At 34.6% G+C, this 17,117-nt stretch overlaps 2 protein-coding genes and 1 long non-coding RNA gene across 5 annotated transcripts; 1 reads left to right on the forward strand and 2 right to left on the reverse strand.

Annotated features, from left to right (window-relative positions):
- Positions 1-848: 848 nt before the first annotated feature.
- On the reverse strand, positions 849-2,913 carry LOC122303283 (NAC domain-containing protein 83-like). Its single transcript, XM_043114982.1, has 3 exons — positions 2,210-2,913; positions 1,511-1,782; positions 849-1,269 (listed from the first exon to the last, which is right to left on the reverse strand). Exons 1-3 carry the CDS (start codon positions 2,388-2,390, stop codon positions 949-951), a joined length of 774 nt encoding a protein of 257 aa, XP_042970916.1. The 5' UTR covers positions 2,391-2,913; the 3' UTR covers positions 849-948.
- A 5,236-nt stretch (positions 2,914-8,149) lies between these two features.
- LOC122302245 (glycerophosphodiester phosphodiesterase GDPD1, chloroplastic-like) lies at positions 8,150-11,598 on the reverse strand. Of its 2 annotated transcripts, XM_043113415.1 has the most exons (7): positions 11,378-11,598; positions 11,055-11,239; positions 10,265-10,324; positions 9,618-9,899; positions 9,409-9,504; positions 9,097-9,293; positions 8,150-8,602 (listed from the first exon to the last, which is right to left on the reverse strand). In XM_043113415.1, the coding sequence occupies exons 1-7, from the start codon at positions 11,472-11,474 to the stop codon at positions 8,386-8,388; spliced, it is 1,134 nt and encodes a 377-aa protein (XP_042969349.1). In that variant the 5' UTR covers positions 11,475-11,598; the 3' UTR covers positions 8,150-8,385. The 2 variants fall into 2 exon arrangements, with proteins under 2 accessions (XP_042969349.1, XP_042969350.1); XM_043113416.1 differs by lacking the exon at positions 10,265-10,324.
- A 141-nt stretch (positions 11,599-11,739) lies between these two features.
- On the forward strand, positions 11,740-12,650 carry LOC122302246. 2 transcript variants are annotated; one of them, XR_006240421.1, is made up of 2 exons: positions 11,740-12,137; positions 12,226-12,650. It is a non-coding gene; the product is annotated as an uncharacterized LOC122302246 (long non-coding RNA). The 2 variants fall into 2 exon arrangements; XR_006240420.1 differs by having other exon boundaries at positions 12,254-12,650.
- The last annotated feature ends 4,467 nt before the right edge of the window (positions 12,651-17,117 follow it).

The raw sequence follows: 17,117 nt of genomic DNA on the forward strand, positions 1-17,117 counted from the left end.
AAGATAGGTAGTGAATGAGATCTTACACTGCTTAAAAATAAGAGATTCTTACTCTTTATAAAATTTTAATAAGGCTCTAATTGTATCATTAATTAGTCATTATAGAGTGTAAGTAGTGTGATTCGAGCCTTCCATTGGAGCTAGCATTACACCCAATGAGAGTTGAGTTATCCAAGCTAGCTGCTCCTTTGATTCATTGTTATCTAATTCCCCATTAACATGACAACCTACACGTACGTACCATTGTTTTTATTTTTTATGCTAGCTAGCTGCTTATATATAAAACTGATTCATTAAGTGAAAATGTCGTGGAGATTCGTTAAATGGAACTAAGAAATATTTATTATTATTAACAATTGTATATGATCAGATCGATTCTCGATCTATTTTTTAAAAACAATGTATTATAATATATAATAGATCATCGATCGAATAAAAGATAGATATTGTGAATCGATCAATATCGATCGGCCCCGCATGTGCATGAGAGGATGCTCAATTAATGGCAACGTACGGCATCTTAGTAAGTTACATTTGTGTTGTTGACCCATAAGTAATTAAAGCTGGTAATATTGCTTCTTTTGCACAACCTCATGATTAAAGCATACAGAACGTCTTTGGATGCCTATCTATCTATCTATCTTTTGAATTAATGTATTCCCACCTTATTTCTTTTCATTACTTTGTATCATCTTTTGTCTCAAAAATTATATGCCTTTTCAAAGAAAAAGACCTTTAATTCTGAGCAATAATGATCAGTACTGCCACCTCTATCGCTTAAATTTTAGATATAAGTAATTAAATTATATATATAGATAATTAAGGATTTTCTTTCTTGCAGCCAGAGCTAGCTTAAACAGTTAAAGGCATTCTTTGCTTAATTAATTTGTTGCATAACACGATCAAGTACTACTTGAATACCTGACATGACAAGTCTCTCACCACGTTTTAAGGCTCTCTCACAATATGTGAAAATGAAGAAATCCTACTGCGGGAACTTGTTTCTTCCTGATCATCTAACGCATAATTAGAGGAGACCTCATGAGTGATTTCACTCGAACATGACGAGGAATTAGGTACTTCATGAGGACGGCCTAAGTGATGACCAGATCTAGAATTGTCTAATTCCAACATGTAATTCACCTCCAATCTGTCGCTGTTCTCGTTGTTAGATGGCCGAGAAATGATCCCAGCTTGTTTTTCAGGTCTTTTCTTTTTTTGAAATACACGATAGACAACCCAATCTTCCATCTCCAGTTTACACATGACCTAGATATGGATTCAAAAACAAAACCATGGATCATCAGGCTGGCATCAAATTCACATAAAATCTTTAGCACGAAATATTATTATTTGAATTTCACAGAAAATCTTAGCTAGCTCCGAATTTCACTCAAAATTAGTCAAATAATATTCCTTCAAATTATATATTCGTCATGTGATATATATTATAGCCCTAATTCTAATATATATATAAGAACTACTGCTAGCTGGTCGATCCTATATATACCTGGGTGGAGCCGAGGTTTGTTTCAGAGTCAAGAAGACGAAATTCGTGCATGACCCATCTTGTCTTAGTTCCATAAGAACGCTTCCCTTCACAGAAAATCAAAGTTCTCCTTATCCCGAGTGCTTGGTTGCTCTTGGAAGCTAATATCTGTTTATATTTGCCAATAGGTTTCCAGTAACCAGAACGGCCAGCAGCTCTCTTACACTTGCTTTCATGAACAGTACCACTCCTCTTTGTAGTGCCAAAGAAGTACCTCTTTTCCTTCAAATCACCTAAAGCATGAAAGAAAGAGAACACGCGGATAAGCCCTTTTCGTTTTTCGACCATCATTTTTAAGACAACGGTCATGAAATCATACTAATCTACGAGTAAAAATATACAAACATCGATCTAATGATCAAATATATAAGGGTCGTAGAATAAAATGCAGCTAAGCTATGTAAAACATATGCAGGAAGATATTGGAATTTATTTTCGTACGCTTCGGTATTAATTGCTCATGATCAGCTGCGAATACGAAATTGCAACAACAAAAAACAAGACTAAAAGAAAGTCAAATCAATTGAGGAATGAAAAATTCAAACTTAATATATATACAAACACACACACACACACAACTATATATAGAGAGAGAGAGAGAGAGAGAGAGAGAGAGAGAGAGAGAGAGAGAGAGAGAGAGAGAGAGATTTCCATACTAACCTGGCAATCCCCAAGGATCAGTCTGGAAAACATCAAACTCGGGAATGACTGAAGCCGGCAATGGGATAGAGAAGATCTTGCGTTTCAAGTAGTGAACGACGAGCTCTTCGTCGGTGGGACGGAACCGGTACCCGATAGGCAGTCTGATCCCTCCATTGATATGAGAGATTGGTTTTTCCATGATGTCCAATAGCCCTATAAACTAAACTAAATCTAATTATCTCAAACAAGATGCGCGCGCGATACAAAGAGATCAAATGCAACGCCTCATGTTGGAATATATCATGTTATACAACAAATTAATGACAGAGAAACAAGAAGAGAGGGAAGGTGGACTTGTGTCTGGCGTTGAAGGTGGGCTATGCGTCTCTAGGGTGTGGAAGTACTAGACACGGTTCTTTGATATATATATATATATATACCCAGAGAGAGAGAGAGAGAGAGTTAGGGGAAGAAGAAACTCCAACTACTCATGTATGAACTCCTTTCTTGACTTAGGAAATGGAATTGCTTTGGTTTGACGAGGGTTCTTTTTACAAACGTGTATTCCCGAACAATTTGTAGTACCCCCTCCTGCTTTCGGTCAATCTAGCGCGCTAGATGCCGTGTAGTATGAGCTCCCATGTGTGACACGTTGTTTACCGACTTCAAACTTTCTTTTTTATCCCCCCGGCCAATTCAATATGCAATCGAATACGATGTTTCCATTACCTACCTCTGCGTTGTACTGTTGTAGTCCATAGTCAGTATAAGGACAAAAAGAAAGTCATAACGCACCTCTTCTTCCCCCCACCCACATCATACGAGATGTATGAAAGTCATACAAAGAAAAAAAAATAGGGAAAAGAAAAAAAAAAACAGTTGAGAGAGAGTACTTTGTCGCGAAATCCCATTAATTTCTATGGCTATTTGGAGTTTACACCCCCCCGCGAGAAAACGATCGACCAGCTAATGAAGATCAATCTGTTGGTCATATGCAGTGCACACATGAATTCTTCCAGCCTCTAGATATCTTGATTGATTAAGTAATTTAACGGTCAACCGGCCTGATAAATTGATAATGATGGACATGAAAAGTATCATTAATTCATGTATCCCAACATGCATGCATAACGAAGTTGTCATTGGAAAAAGAGGTCTGTAAGAACAATACACGGCCTCTAGATCGATGCGTGTTTGAACACATAAACATATATATATATATATATAGAATTAGAATTTGATTAATCTCATCGATCAAGAAACGTCGACACATTGAATAGTGATATCATTATGCCCCATGTCGCGCTGTCCTTGATTAAAATTGACAACTCATGATCAATACTAGTACTACTGCCAGATTCGTTTTTATCATGGATGCCCATTTTCTATCGCTTCATGAGTTTATTTATATTATCATCTCACTCCTCTTTCATTAGAATATCAGAGAACTTGTTTTTTTCACGGGCTGCCTTTTCAACTCAAATTAAATAGGAGGCAATTAGCAGGTCCTTGGAATTTGGAACCTAGACATGTTATTGATCTCGATGATCTATCTACGTACATGCAAATTCGATCTTCCTAGTCTACAATTAATAATGCCATACTGCTACGAACAATGCCCATAATAAGTTTTAAATTAAGGTATCATATATATAAGTATGATTTTTGGAATTAATTGGTTGAATTACTTGTTTCTAGCTACATAAATCATTATTAATATATATTTCTAACTGATCAAGCTCTTTCTTCGAATTGTTAACAATTTTTTTATTTTTGGTAGTGTGGCCCCTGAAAGGGAATCATGAGTTTGTAAAAATCAAAGTCAATGGACCTATAAATCGGAACCCAACCCATGTACCACATATATATGCCTATGGGCGTACAGTACTTATATATTATATTAATTATAGTGCCAATACCACTGCCCTATGAATTAATCAATACATTGTTTGAAACTCTCGAGATTGTTTTTCCCTATTCCTCCGTCTCTGACGTGATTAAAATGAAAGTTCAGTTGTTTGAATTTCGTATCCTCTAATATTATAATCATGGCTTTCTTGAAAATTTAAATAGTAATGGCAATACCCAGGAATTAATCTTTGTTTTTTCGGTTGAAGTTCAAAACTTTAAACAAAGCTAAACTTGGTCTGGATGGGTTCTTAAAGATGTCAAATCCAAGCCCCGGTCCGTGATCATGTCTTGTAGGACCAAACCCAAGAGATCACGTGCATGTTTATGAAGAAGCTATATATATGGGCCAGCCAGGGCAATTTAACTTGGCCAGAGCATATGCTGTAAACATGATCATCACGATTCACGATTGGGGTTTGAAAAGAAAAAGATATTTTTTTAAAAAATAAAATAAAATAAAATAAAGGAAAGGAAAACATGGTTAAAGTGATTGCATGTGCACATTAAATCTTTGTCCATTTGCGTTTTACCAAAGCTATACAAAATGATATATGATCTTGTCCCTCGCCAGCTAGCTACTGCGTAGATTTCACATTTAAAATATAAATAGGGATAAGAACGCACCCAAATATGCAGTTGCATGCTTTTAGAATATTTAGCTTTCAAACGTTAAAGCAGTGGCCAAAATGAAGGCATATGTATCCAAATAATAATATGCCTTAGGAAGCCACGCAATCAATGCACTTTGCTTTGAAGAATCAAATGCTAATTCTGTTCCATTATCATACTTGTTTTAATCATATTCCTAAACCAGCAGATTCTATATATATATATATCATTATTGTCAGGTACGTATCATTTATACGATATCATCCATCCTCCATGCGTTCCTGTCTTGCTTTCGAAGGATGCTTCTAATTTGCTTCATTTCCTTTCCATCATAAATGACCTTTTGCTTCGCTATTTGGGCCACACTCATAATAGAGTAAGGAATTATACTACATACAGTCATTTTTATGTATTTTTTGTGCACTCCATTGATATGATTGGTTAGATTAATTTTTTTTAATACACAACCAATCATATCACTGGAGTGTACAAAAAAATCTACAAAAATAACTACACATAAAATTTTCCATAGAGTAAGAGCAGTGGCTTTAAGCCGAATGCCCGTATAGCCTACTAATTTAGCTAACATCATCACTATTTGGACCATATTGGATTAGTCAACTTAAAGTCATCCATTATACGAGTTACAGTAAATTTATCCGACAAGTCATATATGGCTTGCACTGTAGCAAAGTTATTTGTTTATTTTAGTACGAGTAATGTTACATATATTTTTATTTATAATATTCATTTTGTTAATTTTTTTTAAATTTAAAATTTAAAATTTAAATTTAAAATTTTAAATTAATTTTAAATTTAAAATTTCATGATTTTCAATATATCAATATCTAACACGTGGAAAATTAAATTTTTTGTAAATTTTTCTTAAATACATTTTGTATTTTCCTTTTATTATTTCCTAGAATCTCTATTTCATCTATTTCTTTCCAACAGCACGTTTGGGTTATCTCCCTCCTTCTGTGTTTTTTCTCTCCAGCACACTACTCAACTCGTCCCCATCGCCAGCTCCTCTCTGGCACTTACTCATACTAAAGCTCCTTCTTATAAGTTTTATTTTCTCCTCCTCTCTTTCTCTAGTGTTTCATGTTCTTGGGTGAAATTCTTGTGTGAGATTTGTGAATCTAGAAATTTGGATGAAATTTGTGCAAACATACTCTGTTTTGCGATTTATCTCTCTGTCTCTCTATCTCTTCAACATGTACAAACGCCATGTGTTTTGTGATTTGTGTCATCAAAAATAGGTTATGCTTCTTACATAATGAGTAATTTTTCTCGTTTTAGATTTTTGTTTGTCCCTCGTTCCTTAATTTGCGTCGTATTCTTTTTTTGTTCTGATGTTGGTTATATTGGGTTACTTTCATTTTTTTTTTTGAGTTTAATGCTCGGCTATATTGATTTGTATTTCGTGAAACTTTTCTCTCTTTCTTATAAGAGGACTGTACCTCAAATTTTATTGAATACACTCATTTATGATGGAGGAAAACTGTAATTATAGTTGGATATTTAGGATTACAGTTAGTCCTAAAATCCAAAATCAGGTACTAAAATGAAATACATTAACACAATTGAAAGAAATCACTAACCATAATGCACAAAACACACGTGCGGTCAAAAAACAAAAAAAACAAAAGTGCATATTTAACAAAAAAAAATAACTGCAGTCAAAGCAAGACAAAGTAATAACCTGCTGTGAAGTTTAGCTTCGCTTTATCATCTTTTGTTATTCTTTTCATGGAATGATTTGAAGACTTAAAATTACTTATTTGGGTTTCGTTTCATTGGCATTATATATAGGAAAATGCTTTTTGCAAGCGTGGGGGAGTCGCCGTGCAGTCGATGCCAACGTGGCAGGAATGAAACGATTTCGTTTCACTTCAAATTTGCATTGCGTTTTACACTTCAATTTCTTTCTTTCTTCCTTTGCATTTTACACTGAGATTTATTTCATTCTTCCCTCTCCCGTCTTCGCTCTCGTGACTCACTCCATGAACGGAATGCTCTAAAGAGAGCGCCCCTTTTGATTCCCATCTTTAACCATTGCTACATTCCTTGCCACCCGTGTTTAGTCGGAAACCTGAATTTCTTCGTCGACGAGAACCGGATCTTCTGCTGTGGTTTGGATCTCTCAGATTTCTTTGATCGGGAATCTCTCTTTCGGAGCTCCGAGGCCAATCCTCAGGTTCTCAAAAGACAAAAATCCGTGAGCGAGAGATCGGCCGGGTCGTCCTCGAATTTCTCACGAAGGAGCCTGGACACGGGCCTTGCATCAGTCGGAGTGAGAACGCCACGATGGGTAGAGTTCTGGAGTGACGCAGCTGTCGATCGTCACCGTCGGAACTCATCTTCATCGTCATCCTCATCTCCGGAACGCTTTTTTTAGATGCCCAGGTCCGAAATCCCGAAATGGGTGGAGGAATACATCAAACAAATAAGATCCGATCGCTGCCACTTTTGCAATATACAAGAAGAGAAAATATAATAACTTTTATAGTGTTATGTTAAGAAGAGAAAATAAGAGAGCATAAAGAAGATGAGTTCTCTATTTTTTTTATATTTAAATATATAAAAATTTGACTGATGTGACATATTTTACTGGACAACTACCCCTAGCAGGACTGTTATATATATTTGCTTCATTTGGTTGTTCGAGTAGTTTGCTGATTTTATGCCATTAATCAATATTCTGATGTTGGATGTGATGGAATTGTACGAAGAGGACCAATTCACAAGTAAAAAAAGAAGCTTTCCTTTGGAAAGATTATATTTTGGATTTTTACTACTATTTATGTCCCTATGAACGCACTTGTGTGGCAATTGTATGGTCAGTAGCTCACCGACAACAAAGAATTTGGCAATTTTTGTCGTTTCCTATTGACAAATTTCGTGATGTGCAATGCCTTTGATGATAACTTGGTGTGACCAATTTATGAAATTCTCAATAAAACCCTATATTTATATATATAATATATATCTGAGTTGAGTTAAATGTGGCCAATTTACGAGATTCAAATATATCTATAAGATTTTTTTAAAGTAGATTTGACTTCTATTGGAAACTGGTTTCTGTCTTTTGGTGCTTTTGAGAGGATTTTATGTACAAATTCGAACCATGACAAAAAATCCATCAGGTTACTAGTTGTTTGTTTTTTACATTTGTAGCCTCTATCACAGTGAATGTTCTAAACGTTAGCATTTATTTAAGTTTTAGACGCTCTGATGATAGGTTATATTTTTTTAATTTGGGGCAAATTAAGTGGAGCAATTGATTTTCTTTTAAAGGGCCTTTTGCCAACTTTCGAACAGATTTTACTCAAGTCTTTTAAAAAATTAACAATTTCTGCACGTTTGACCACTAAACCCAGATCCATATAGAACAAAAACAGAGACTAAAAAAAGGAGGAGGAGGAGAAAAACAGAGACGACAAACACCAAAGTTGTATGGTATAAAATTTGCTGAAACTAATATCATTTAACATCGTTAAGAGCTACAAATGGAGGACCACGAATCGAAATTTTTTGGAGATGGAAGTGAGCTATTTATGTACAATGCAAAGGTAAATGCGGTAACCTCCACGCCTAAGAATTTTAGCTAATACAAAAACAGACAAATTTTGCAAAAACAATTCGGTGTGTAGTAGGGCAAGAGGCAGGGACTAGTGCTGAATCAACTCTGGAATAAGCTTCAGAAGAAATGCAAGCTCCCGCTCCGAGAACTGAGGCTTCGCTGCTGCCTGCAACTTCCCATCCTCTTCTCCAGCCTCGGATGGCTTTATCATCTCGGAAACTGCTTCAGTGATCTCTCTGACTAAATCGACTATCACACCGTCAATTCCCATTAGATGTTGCACGTAAACTGCTTCAGGCACGTTACTGCCACACACAAATTTCGTAATATAAGCAATCTTAAAAACCAATTCCATCTCAAATAAATATTATAGCATAAACCAATTCCATCTTAAAAAGTATTTAAACATGCTTACGCGTGACACACATGACATGGCTATGACATATATTCATACCGAGGCTAATTAGCAAATTCTCCATCCTAAAATTCGTGTTGAAAAGTAAAATGTAATTTTATATATATATATATATATATATATATATATTTAACAAATTGGGTATGAAAAAGGTAATATTCTTTTGTAGAAAAAGAAACCAAAATCCAACAAGGCTGCTTCATTGAAATACCAAGCAATGACCAAATCAAAGTACTCGGAGTAAAATGGACATTGGCAGGTTGAATATGACTTTGCATCACAATAGCTGAATTTTCAAGTAAGAATATGGCCAAGTTCTATCAAATTTCCTAAGCAAGAGCTTCCATGAAGTAATTGAGATATACTTGGAACGCGAAAGCTTACTTCAATTTGCCGTATGTAAGGAATGAAAGATTGGCCTCCTTGGACTGGGTCACTGCCCCTGGATTTCGAAAAACTCCCTTAACCTCTGAGACAATTCCTTGCAAACCACCCTCCAAACACAGCTTTATGGCCTCCTCCAAGGAGTTCCTCCTCACATCGTAGTAAATCTCGGTACCCCCATTTGTCAAAAAGAAGACCTGGTACCATTTATAACGACAATCACCACTTATTTAGTATAAACAAGCTAACTTGGGGAGCCCAGCAAGTCCCCTATAATAAAGAAGAAAATTATAAATAACAAAGAATGCTTACAGGGAAGGTGGTCTGTAATTTTCGAACGAGAAGTGCCGCATCTGGCTGGAAGGTCGAGAACAGAATGGCTCTGTCTTTAGCGTGCTCAAACACCACCTGTTGTTCCACAGAATCCACATAATGTTTTTAGAACCGAAACATTATTAACATTCAGCAAAAAGGTTTGTTTTTGGGGGTGGGGGATATTTATTTGTTCTAAGTAATAGAACCTGCAAAATGGCTTGGATGACATGGATGAGATAATCTGGCTGGTAGACAATGTGATCATCGAATTTCAACTCAATATTGAAGCCCAAAGAGGGTTCCACTTGCTGAAATGCCTGTTGAAGGGTACACAGAGGGTCATCCGTGTCAACATCCCACTTCAGAATTTTTCCATCTTTGGTTTTTCTCAGCAGAGTGTTTCCCTGCTTGCTGGGCTCACTTTGGGGACCATAACAAAGGAATTCTGCGAGAGAGAGTTCTGTAATCCTTCTCTCAAACACAGTACCCTGAAATGAGATTTTTCCAGAACCATATACAAAATATTAAAAAACAGAAAGAGAGAACAAAGTAGCTCCAAAATTAACCATGGAATATTTGTAGTAAAAAAGAGAGACGTTGCAGGAAAGATTAAAGAAAAATTCTAAACATAAGTCCATACACAGCACACTATTTATTTTTTTTAATTTTTTAATTTTTTTATTTTATCAAATTTTTAGTATATAAATAATGAATAGAAAAATTAAATTAATTTTAAAAAAATAAATCTAAAAAAATTTAAAAAAATAAAAAATATATAGTGTGTTGTATACGAAACTTATGATTAACCATGCTCAAGATTAAAATATGCCATAGAGAGGCGAGAGGAGCTTACGTTATTTTCAGAGAGAATTACGTCGTCGTGGAAAATGACTGGGCAGCCATCTTTTGTCACCTACAAAAATCACATTTTGATTTTTTTTTTTTTAAACAAATTCGCCGTCTCAAGCTCTATGCCTCATTCATCTGCAAACTTTTATTTCTCTTTTTTAAATAATTTCTTTTTTTTTAAAAAAAGGGAGAAAAAAAAGCAAACAAACAAGTACACACATCAGCACCACATAAAATAAACCGATTTGTGAATAGTATATATCGGAGTTTTCCAAAAAGAAATAATCTAGATTAACGTAAAAGTAGGAAGAAAATCTCAATATTGCTTTCCTAAATTAAAATTTTCAAGATTAAAATTTCCAAAGCCAAGATCGCATCTTTTATTTAAAAATAAATAAAAAAATTAATCATAAAAGAATTATATAAAAGTAAGTTCACTTAAATTTATAAAATAAATATAAATATTAAAAAATTATTTTTATTATAAATTAAATAATTAAATAAAATAACATCATTTTGTATTTTGTATTTTTTTTTTTTTTGGTAATTTGTGGACAAGACTTTTCTCGCAAAGAAAGAATATAATCCGTACGTAAAAAACTTAAGATTAGAGAAAAAAGTACGTAGAAAATTTCACGTTTAGTGGCATCCTAATTATAGACAGTGACGCGTTTACGCGGCGAGAGTAAAGTACAAAGACCGACGTAACAACGTGCCCTTGAAGTTTCGTATAAATTCCAGAATTAAACAAATAGGCTCGCAGACCTCAATAAGAAAAAGAAAACAAGACTGACCTGGACGTCGAATTCGATGAAATCAATAGGGAAACTGGAGGCAGCGTTGAAGGACGCGATCGAGTTCTCTTTTATGGCTCTCATTCTTTTATCGGAAGACTGCAGGACGTTCATGCCGTGGCCCCTGTGTCCTATCACCAAAAACTTGGGTATCCTGTACGCACCACCCCTCCCCATTTCCACACCTTTTTCATTATTAAAACCACACGGATCAGATAAATACGAAAAGTCTGGCAAAGAAGTACATAGATATTTAAAAAAGAAAAAGAAAAAAGAAAAGCACAAGCGATCAGATAACAAGAATGATGGCGTTGATTACGTACCTCTGGGGAAGCGGGTGGAATAGAGAGACAGAGAGGCATTGTCGGGGACCTGGTCGAGATTTGGGACGTCGGAGACATGAACGGCTTTGAGAGCCATCTGTTTATGCAAAAGAAGCGTAGACGGGGAGAGAGAAACAGGCAGAGATTAGAAAGAGGGTTTTAAGGGAGGAGGGGAGAGGGGATGATTGTATTTATAAGAAGATTGATTCTTGGTGGAATAAGGGGAGGTTCGAGGATGGGTATTTATTTGTGAGTGGTGGCGACGAAACGGGATCTACTCTCAGTATATTCCCACAGCTCCTCATAATATGCCTCGGATATTCTCCAGTCTTTCTGTTTGTCCAACCACAGTTGATTCCAGAAGTTGATCAACGTCCCGTTATGCGGGGGTGATGCTACAGTTACCGCTCATGCATACCGTTTTCTCTTCCCGCTTGATGTGGCATGTGTTTTATTAATTAAAAAAGAAAAACAAAAGCAAAACGTCTCCCGCCCAACGTCTCCCCTCCCCCCCAAACCCCCAATTTCCTCTTTAGAAGTCGAACCCCCAATAAGCTGCTTTCATTTCCTCCGACTCCTCCGTCAGACCTCCACCGGCATCCAGTCCGTGCGGCAAGAGATCCATTTCAATTAGTGAAACGACGATAGTTAAGAAGATAAAATTTCAATTCGTGAAATTCATAGCATCCGCGTTCCTCAAGGTCGCGTTCCTCTGTCAGACCTCCACCGCACGCTGCAGTCGAAGCTATTTCGTTAGCAGGTTGGTATATTTTGTCTTTGTGCAATTGAAAGGATTGCTTTGCTGAGATTTAAGTTGTTTTTCTAGGGCTTTTTATGCTCTGTTTCAGGTTAGCTTTCCACTTCCACGTGTTTCAGGTTAGCAACTTTTTTTTTTTTTAAACTTATGTGTGGAAGATCCGGAGAAGGATTAAAGTGGCAGAGGCCAGCTTCTTGTTCCTCCCTCCCTCTATCATCAGCTGACCAACTCTTTTGTGGCCTTTCCTTTGTAGAATAGGACAAATTGAACTCATACAGCCAGTTCAATGCGTGCAGATGCTTAACTTTTCGATAAAACATCGGATATTTTAAAGCTTGATGTATTGAAAATCATGCGTGCTTTTGCAGTATTTTACGGTATTTATATTAGTGTGTAAGATCGTTAAAAAAATCATTCTAATCATTGTAGTTTTTCTTATTGTTTCCCCAGGGTTGATTATTGTATTTGGTTACTCTCAATGATTTTTCTAGAAAATTCTATATCGTTTATATGCCACTAGTGCCATTTTTTACAGTGAGATGAGGAAAAGAAGTGCATCATGGAAGTTAATTTCTGCATATGTATCTTTATTTTCCTGGGCTGATGCTCGCTTATATCTTGATGGAAGTAAATACCAGAAGAAATACATAGCTTGTGGCCACAGGCTCTAAGCAATCCTTTTTAGGTTTGGTCTGAGAGTCAGAAAAATCATCTTACCATAAAAAGATTTAAGAAGACCTTCAGTCTTATCTGTGAAATAAATTTCTTTCTTATCTGTGAGATTTTCACGGGAATGGGTTTGAAGGTTGAGGCAACGGAGATCCAAGCTTACGGGATAAAATTTTTATGACTTGTAGTTTGAGGCGATGGAGATCAAAGCTTACGGGCTAGGATTTTCTAGGAAGGTTGAGGAAGGTTGAGGGCACGGAAGGACCAACGAGTGGTAGGCGTAGCATCGCTCCGGAATGGGTCTCTCTCTCTCTCTTAAGAGATGCCACGTCAAGCGGTATAGTCAAGCGGGATAAACGAGTGGTGGGCGTAGCATTTTCCGTCCCGTTATACTTGACGGGCCCTCATTTTTTATTTTTTATTTTTTTTAAGGTTTCCTTATTGGCCTAGAGGATTGCTAGAATGCGGACATGGTTCCCGATTGAATTCGTAGGATTCGAACACGTGGCTACATAAGGAAATTTTTAATTTTTTTTTTTTTTTGGGGCGGCGGTTCTGGCCTTCTTGGCGCATATGGTTTGCGGAGCTGGAGATGATGCGAAGCCACGCACGGTAGGCTTATCTTAGGAGGTGGGTTTTCTGACCAAAATTAAAGTCAAAACAAAGGCACAAATCCCAGTCGGTCCTACACCGTGTCACGTGTGATTGGTCTAGAATTTCTGATATAATAATAATAATAATTGTAAAATATACAGGGAACAGTTGGTTCCAGCCACAAAATGTTATGATCTGGTTTGGTTATATATTATTATATAAAGGATGATGAATCGATGATGCTGGTTGGGGTTCCCATCCATGAGAAAGAGACTGAGAGAGGCTAGGAATTGAACCGGCCAGCTCACCTTCAGGTTCAGCCACATCGTAGAGACGAACAAACAAAGATAATATATTTAAAAAAAAAAAAGAATCAAATAATTATGAATAAATAATAAAGAAATGTTGAATTATTAGATAAGATGTCAGTGAATAATGAAATGTAAGAAACAATGATGATATAATATATAGTTGGTATTAATTAATACCAAAGTATTGTGTATATGACGTACGGAAGTAATAATATTATGTAGATAGGAGGGGAGGATAAGTAGAACTGAATTAGAATATAGTTTTGGAAGGGGAGTAGTTAACATATTATATATGGACTTATGAATAAATGGATTGATTATATATAGTGTAGTTGAGACAGATTTGATGAAAATGAAAATTCTGGTGTATTAATTGGAGAAAGATGGAGCATGATCCTAATGGGTATGGACTCAAAGGTGCAGCAAGCAAGCAAGCATGAATTAAGGAAGGCCATGAACAAATTAGTATGAGATCAGCTGACCATGCAGGCCATTGTCCAGACTTACTTAATTTGTCGGTCCTAATTGTCTGCTTAAATGTTAATATAATCACCCGTACTTACTCTTAAAATGATATAAAAAGGATTATATATATTTTTTAATATATATTTATAAGCTGATTTTAAATATCATTTAACAAACTTAATTTTTTTTTTAAAAAAGGTTATCCGATAGAAAGCAAAAGGGAGTGGGTCACACGTACGCATCCAATTATATATTATCTTTCTTTCACGTAAAGGTCACTTTTTTTTTTCTTTTAACACAATTTTTATTGTTAGTAGATCAATTATATCCTTTCTTATCTAAAAGAATAATGCTAAAGTCATCGCTACCAGCTCTTGCTGAGTGTTACTGTCTTTTTTTTTTTTTTTTTTAATTACGTGATTTAAGAAATGTGTTTTTAATGATATTGGAAATTTTTTTAAAAATATATATTTAAAAATGTTAAAAAATACATATAAAAAAAAAACTAAAATGACTAACGGTAACTCTCAGGGAAAGCTGGGAGCGATGGCTATAGTGCCACCCTATCCAAAAATTAATTTACTTTACTTTTCATAAAATTACCATGTAAAGATTTTTTTTAAGATTAGATAAGGTAGAAACATAGGTATGTCAAATCGTGTTAACGAGTCGTGCTCGTATCGTAGCAAAACATGCATATTATATTATATTACTTAATCCTAACTCGACCTATTAACTTTATCGTGTCAAAATCTCAAACTCTAACACAATCCATTAACATAATGGTTCGTGTCAATCCGTTTTGACCCATTAAAGAATATTACGAAATAGGTTAACACGACATAATACGACCCGTTTCAAATTGTTTATGTAAATAGGTTGAATAGGTCCGAAATTAACCAATTTGACCTGATTAAATTTAGTATAATTTTATATAAATTTTAAAATCACAATATTTATAAAAATTATAATACTAACTACAAGTCCAAAATTACAATTTAAACAATAAAAATATTAATTTTACTTTTAGGTATAAGAGTATAATTGTAACTTTAACTTTCTTAACGTATTATAACGGGTTGACCTGTTATCAACTCATTAAGCAATCGTGTCTTAACGAGTCAATTCGTTTTAATCCGAATCCGTTAAAACTAAATCCTAAACCACTATTATTGTGTCGTATTCGTATTAAATTAACGAGTCATATAACATATTATCACCCCTAAGGAACATAATTGAAGTTGAAGTTGGGCTCCCCTCCCAAACTGTATAATTCTACCCAACCAACACTTAAAGGTCCGTCACATACTTAGAGCATTCACATTGGTCTATGTATATGCATATGCAAAGTCATATTTGCATAATATGAGCATAAATCCATCTATATTATATTATACATATTCAAATATTTGCATGGCTATGAACAGTATATTTACATATTTGAAGATCTACTATTCACTCTCCAAAACATATTTTACTCATTTTTTCTCTCTCCTCCCACTCTCTTTCTACATATTTTACATTTACATATTTTACTACATATTTTACTAATTCATTCTCCAAAAAATATTTTACTCAAATGTTTTATATATTTGAAAATCAAATCCGTGCACTTCTCTCTCATATGTTTTGAGTACATATATTGGGTGCTAATGAAATTTATTTGAATGCTAATTACATGTATTAACTTAATATATGGAAATTTTAAATTCTATTAAAAATAAAAGCGAAAAAAAAAAAAATGATAATATTTTATTATTATTTTGTCTCAAATTTATATAAGTTAATGTGAAAATTTTGTTTATATAACAAATTAAATCTTTAAAAAATTTAATTTTACATATGCATATGTATAAACTAATATGAATTCTCTTAACCCTACAAGACGACTTGAGAGCCCAGACCATAACATACAAATGTGAACTTGCATGTTTGTGACTGGGCCCAGTGGCCCAATTAATATATTTTATTTTCCTTTTTTGACATCAGTTTCTTGCTCCTTCGTCAGTCCTATCAAATTAAAAGCCCTTTCCCTCCCCCATATAATTGTATTTGTGGGCCGTCCTCCTCGTTGCATAATTAAAATACCAATGGTTAAAAGAAATAGGCACGTGCCATTAATGAAATGGAGGAGACCCATTGTGAGCTGTCAACATTGGTTAGGTTAGGTAGAGGCAAAAGGTCCACCTACCTAGCTAACTTGATGTTCTAATTACAAAACCGCACAGTACAAAGGGTTAGAGCATTGACAATGGCTCCAAATGTAAATTAAAGAGAAATATGATAAAAATCTGTATTGGCTTAGCAAAAATTGAAAATTTTTACATATCAACTACAGTAAGTTTTAGGTGCTCTCCATCTATGATCAGGAATTGTACCATGATCAAATATTATTTTATCTTAAAAATAGAAATCTTCCTTCAAATAATTTCTTTCTTTATAATGTAAATCTAAAACCACAATTCTAAATATAAATCTTGGGTAGAAGAAATGTTAGTATGATTGTATATGTGATTGTTAGATAAATGATTGGTAAAATATATTTATTGAATAATTAAGTTGAGCGAAAATATAATTGAAAAATAATATTATTATTTTTTAATGAAATTATTAATTAATATATGAAATGTATTTGTAAAATATTAAAAAAATTATTAAAATAATTAATATTATATCATTATTTAAATTTAAGATAACTAGTTTAATGTGAATTAATCTAACTTAAAAATCTATATTATAATAAAAGAGCACGTTAAAGTTTTATTTTAGACTTACAATTCCAATGCCGTCTACACTTTTTCTCTTTCATAAGATGGGCCAGGCCCAACATATAACATTGGACAGCTACGATTGCAGATCCGCCTCATTTGTTCGTCATTAACCATTTCACTTAACGGCTACTTTTCATTCAAATATATAGTTGAAAAACCCCGAGTCCGTAGAG

Source organism: Carya illinoinensis, chromosome 3 (genome assembly GCF_018687715.1).
Source record: "Carya illinoinensis cultivar Pawnee chromosome 3, C.illinoinensisPawnee_v1, whole genome shotgun sequence".
In the NCBI taxonomy this organism is placed as follows: domain Eukaryota; kingdom Viridiplantae; phylum Streptophyta; class Magnoliopsida; order Fagales; family Juglandaceae; genus Carya; species Carya illinoinensis.

Coding starts and splice junctions, on each gene's coding strand:
- LOC122302245 (XM_043113415.1), bottom strand. CDS start 11,474: ATGGCTCTCAAAGCCGTTCATGTCTCCGACGTCCCAAATCTCGACCAG. Junction 10,325..11,054: donor TCATCGAATTCGACGTCCAG/GTCAGTCTTGTT, acceptor TGATTTTTGTAG/GTGACAAAAGATGGCTGCCC. Junction 9,294..9,408: donor AATTACAGACCACCTTCCCT/GTAAGCATTCTT, acceptor AAATGGTACCAG/GTCTTCTTTTTGACAAATGG.
- LOC122303283 (XM_043114982.1), bottom strand. CDS start 2,390: ATGGAAAAACCAATCTCTCATATCAATGGAGGGATCAGACTGCCTATC. Junction 1,783..2,209: donor TGATCCTTGGGGATTGCCAG/GTTAGTATGGAA, acceptor TTCATGCTTTAG/GTGATTTGAAGGAAAAGAGG. Junction 1,270..1,510: donor CAAACCTCGGCTCCACCCAG/GTATATATAGGA, acceptor ATCCATATCTAG/GTCATGTGTAAACTGGAGAT.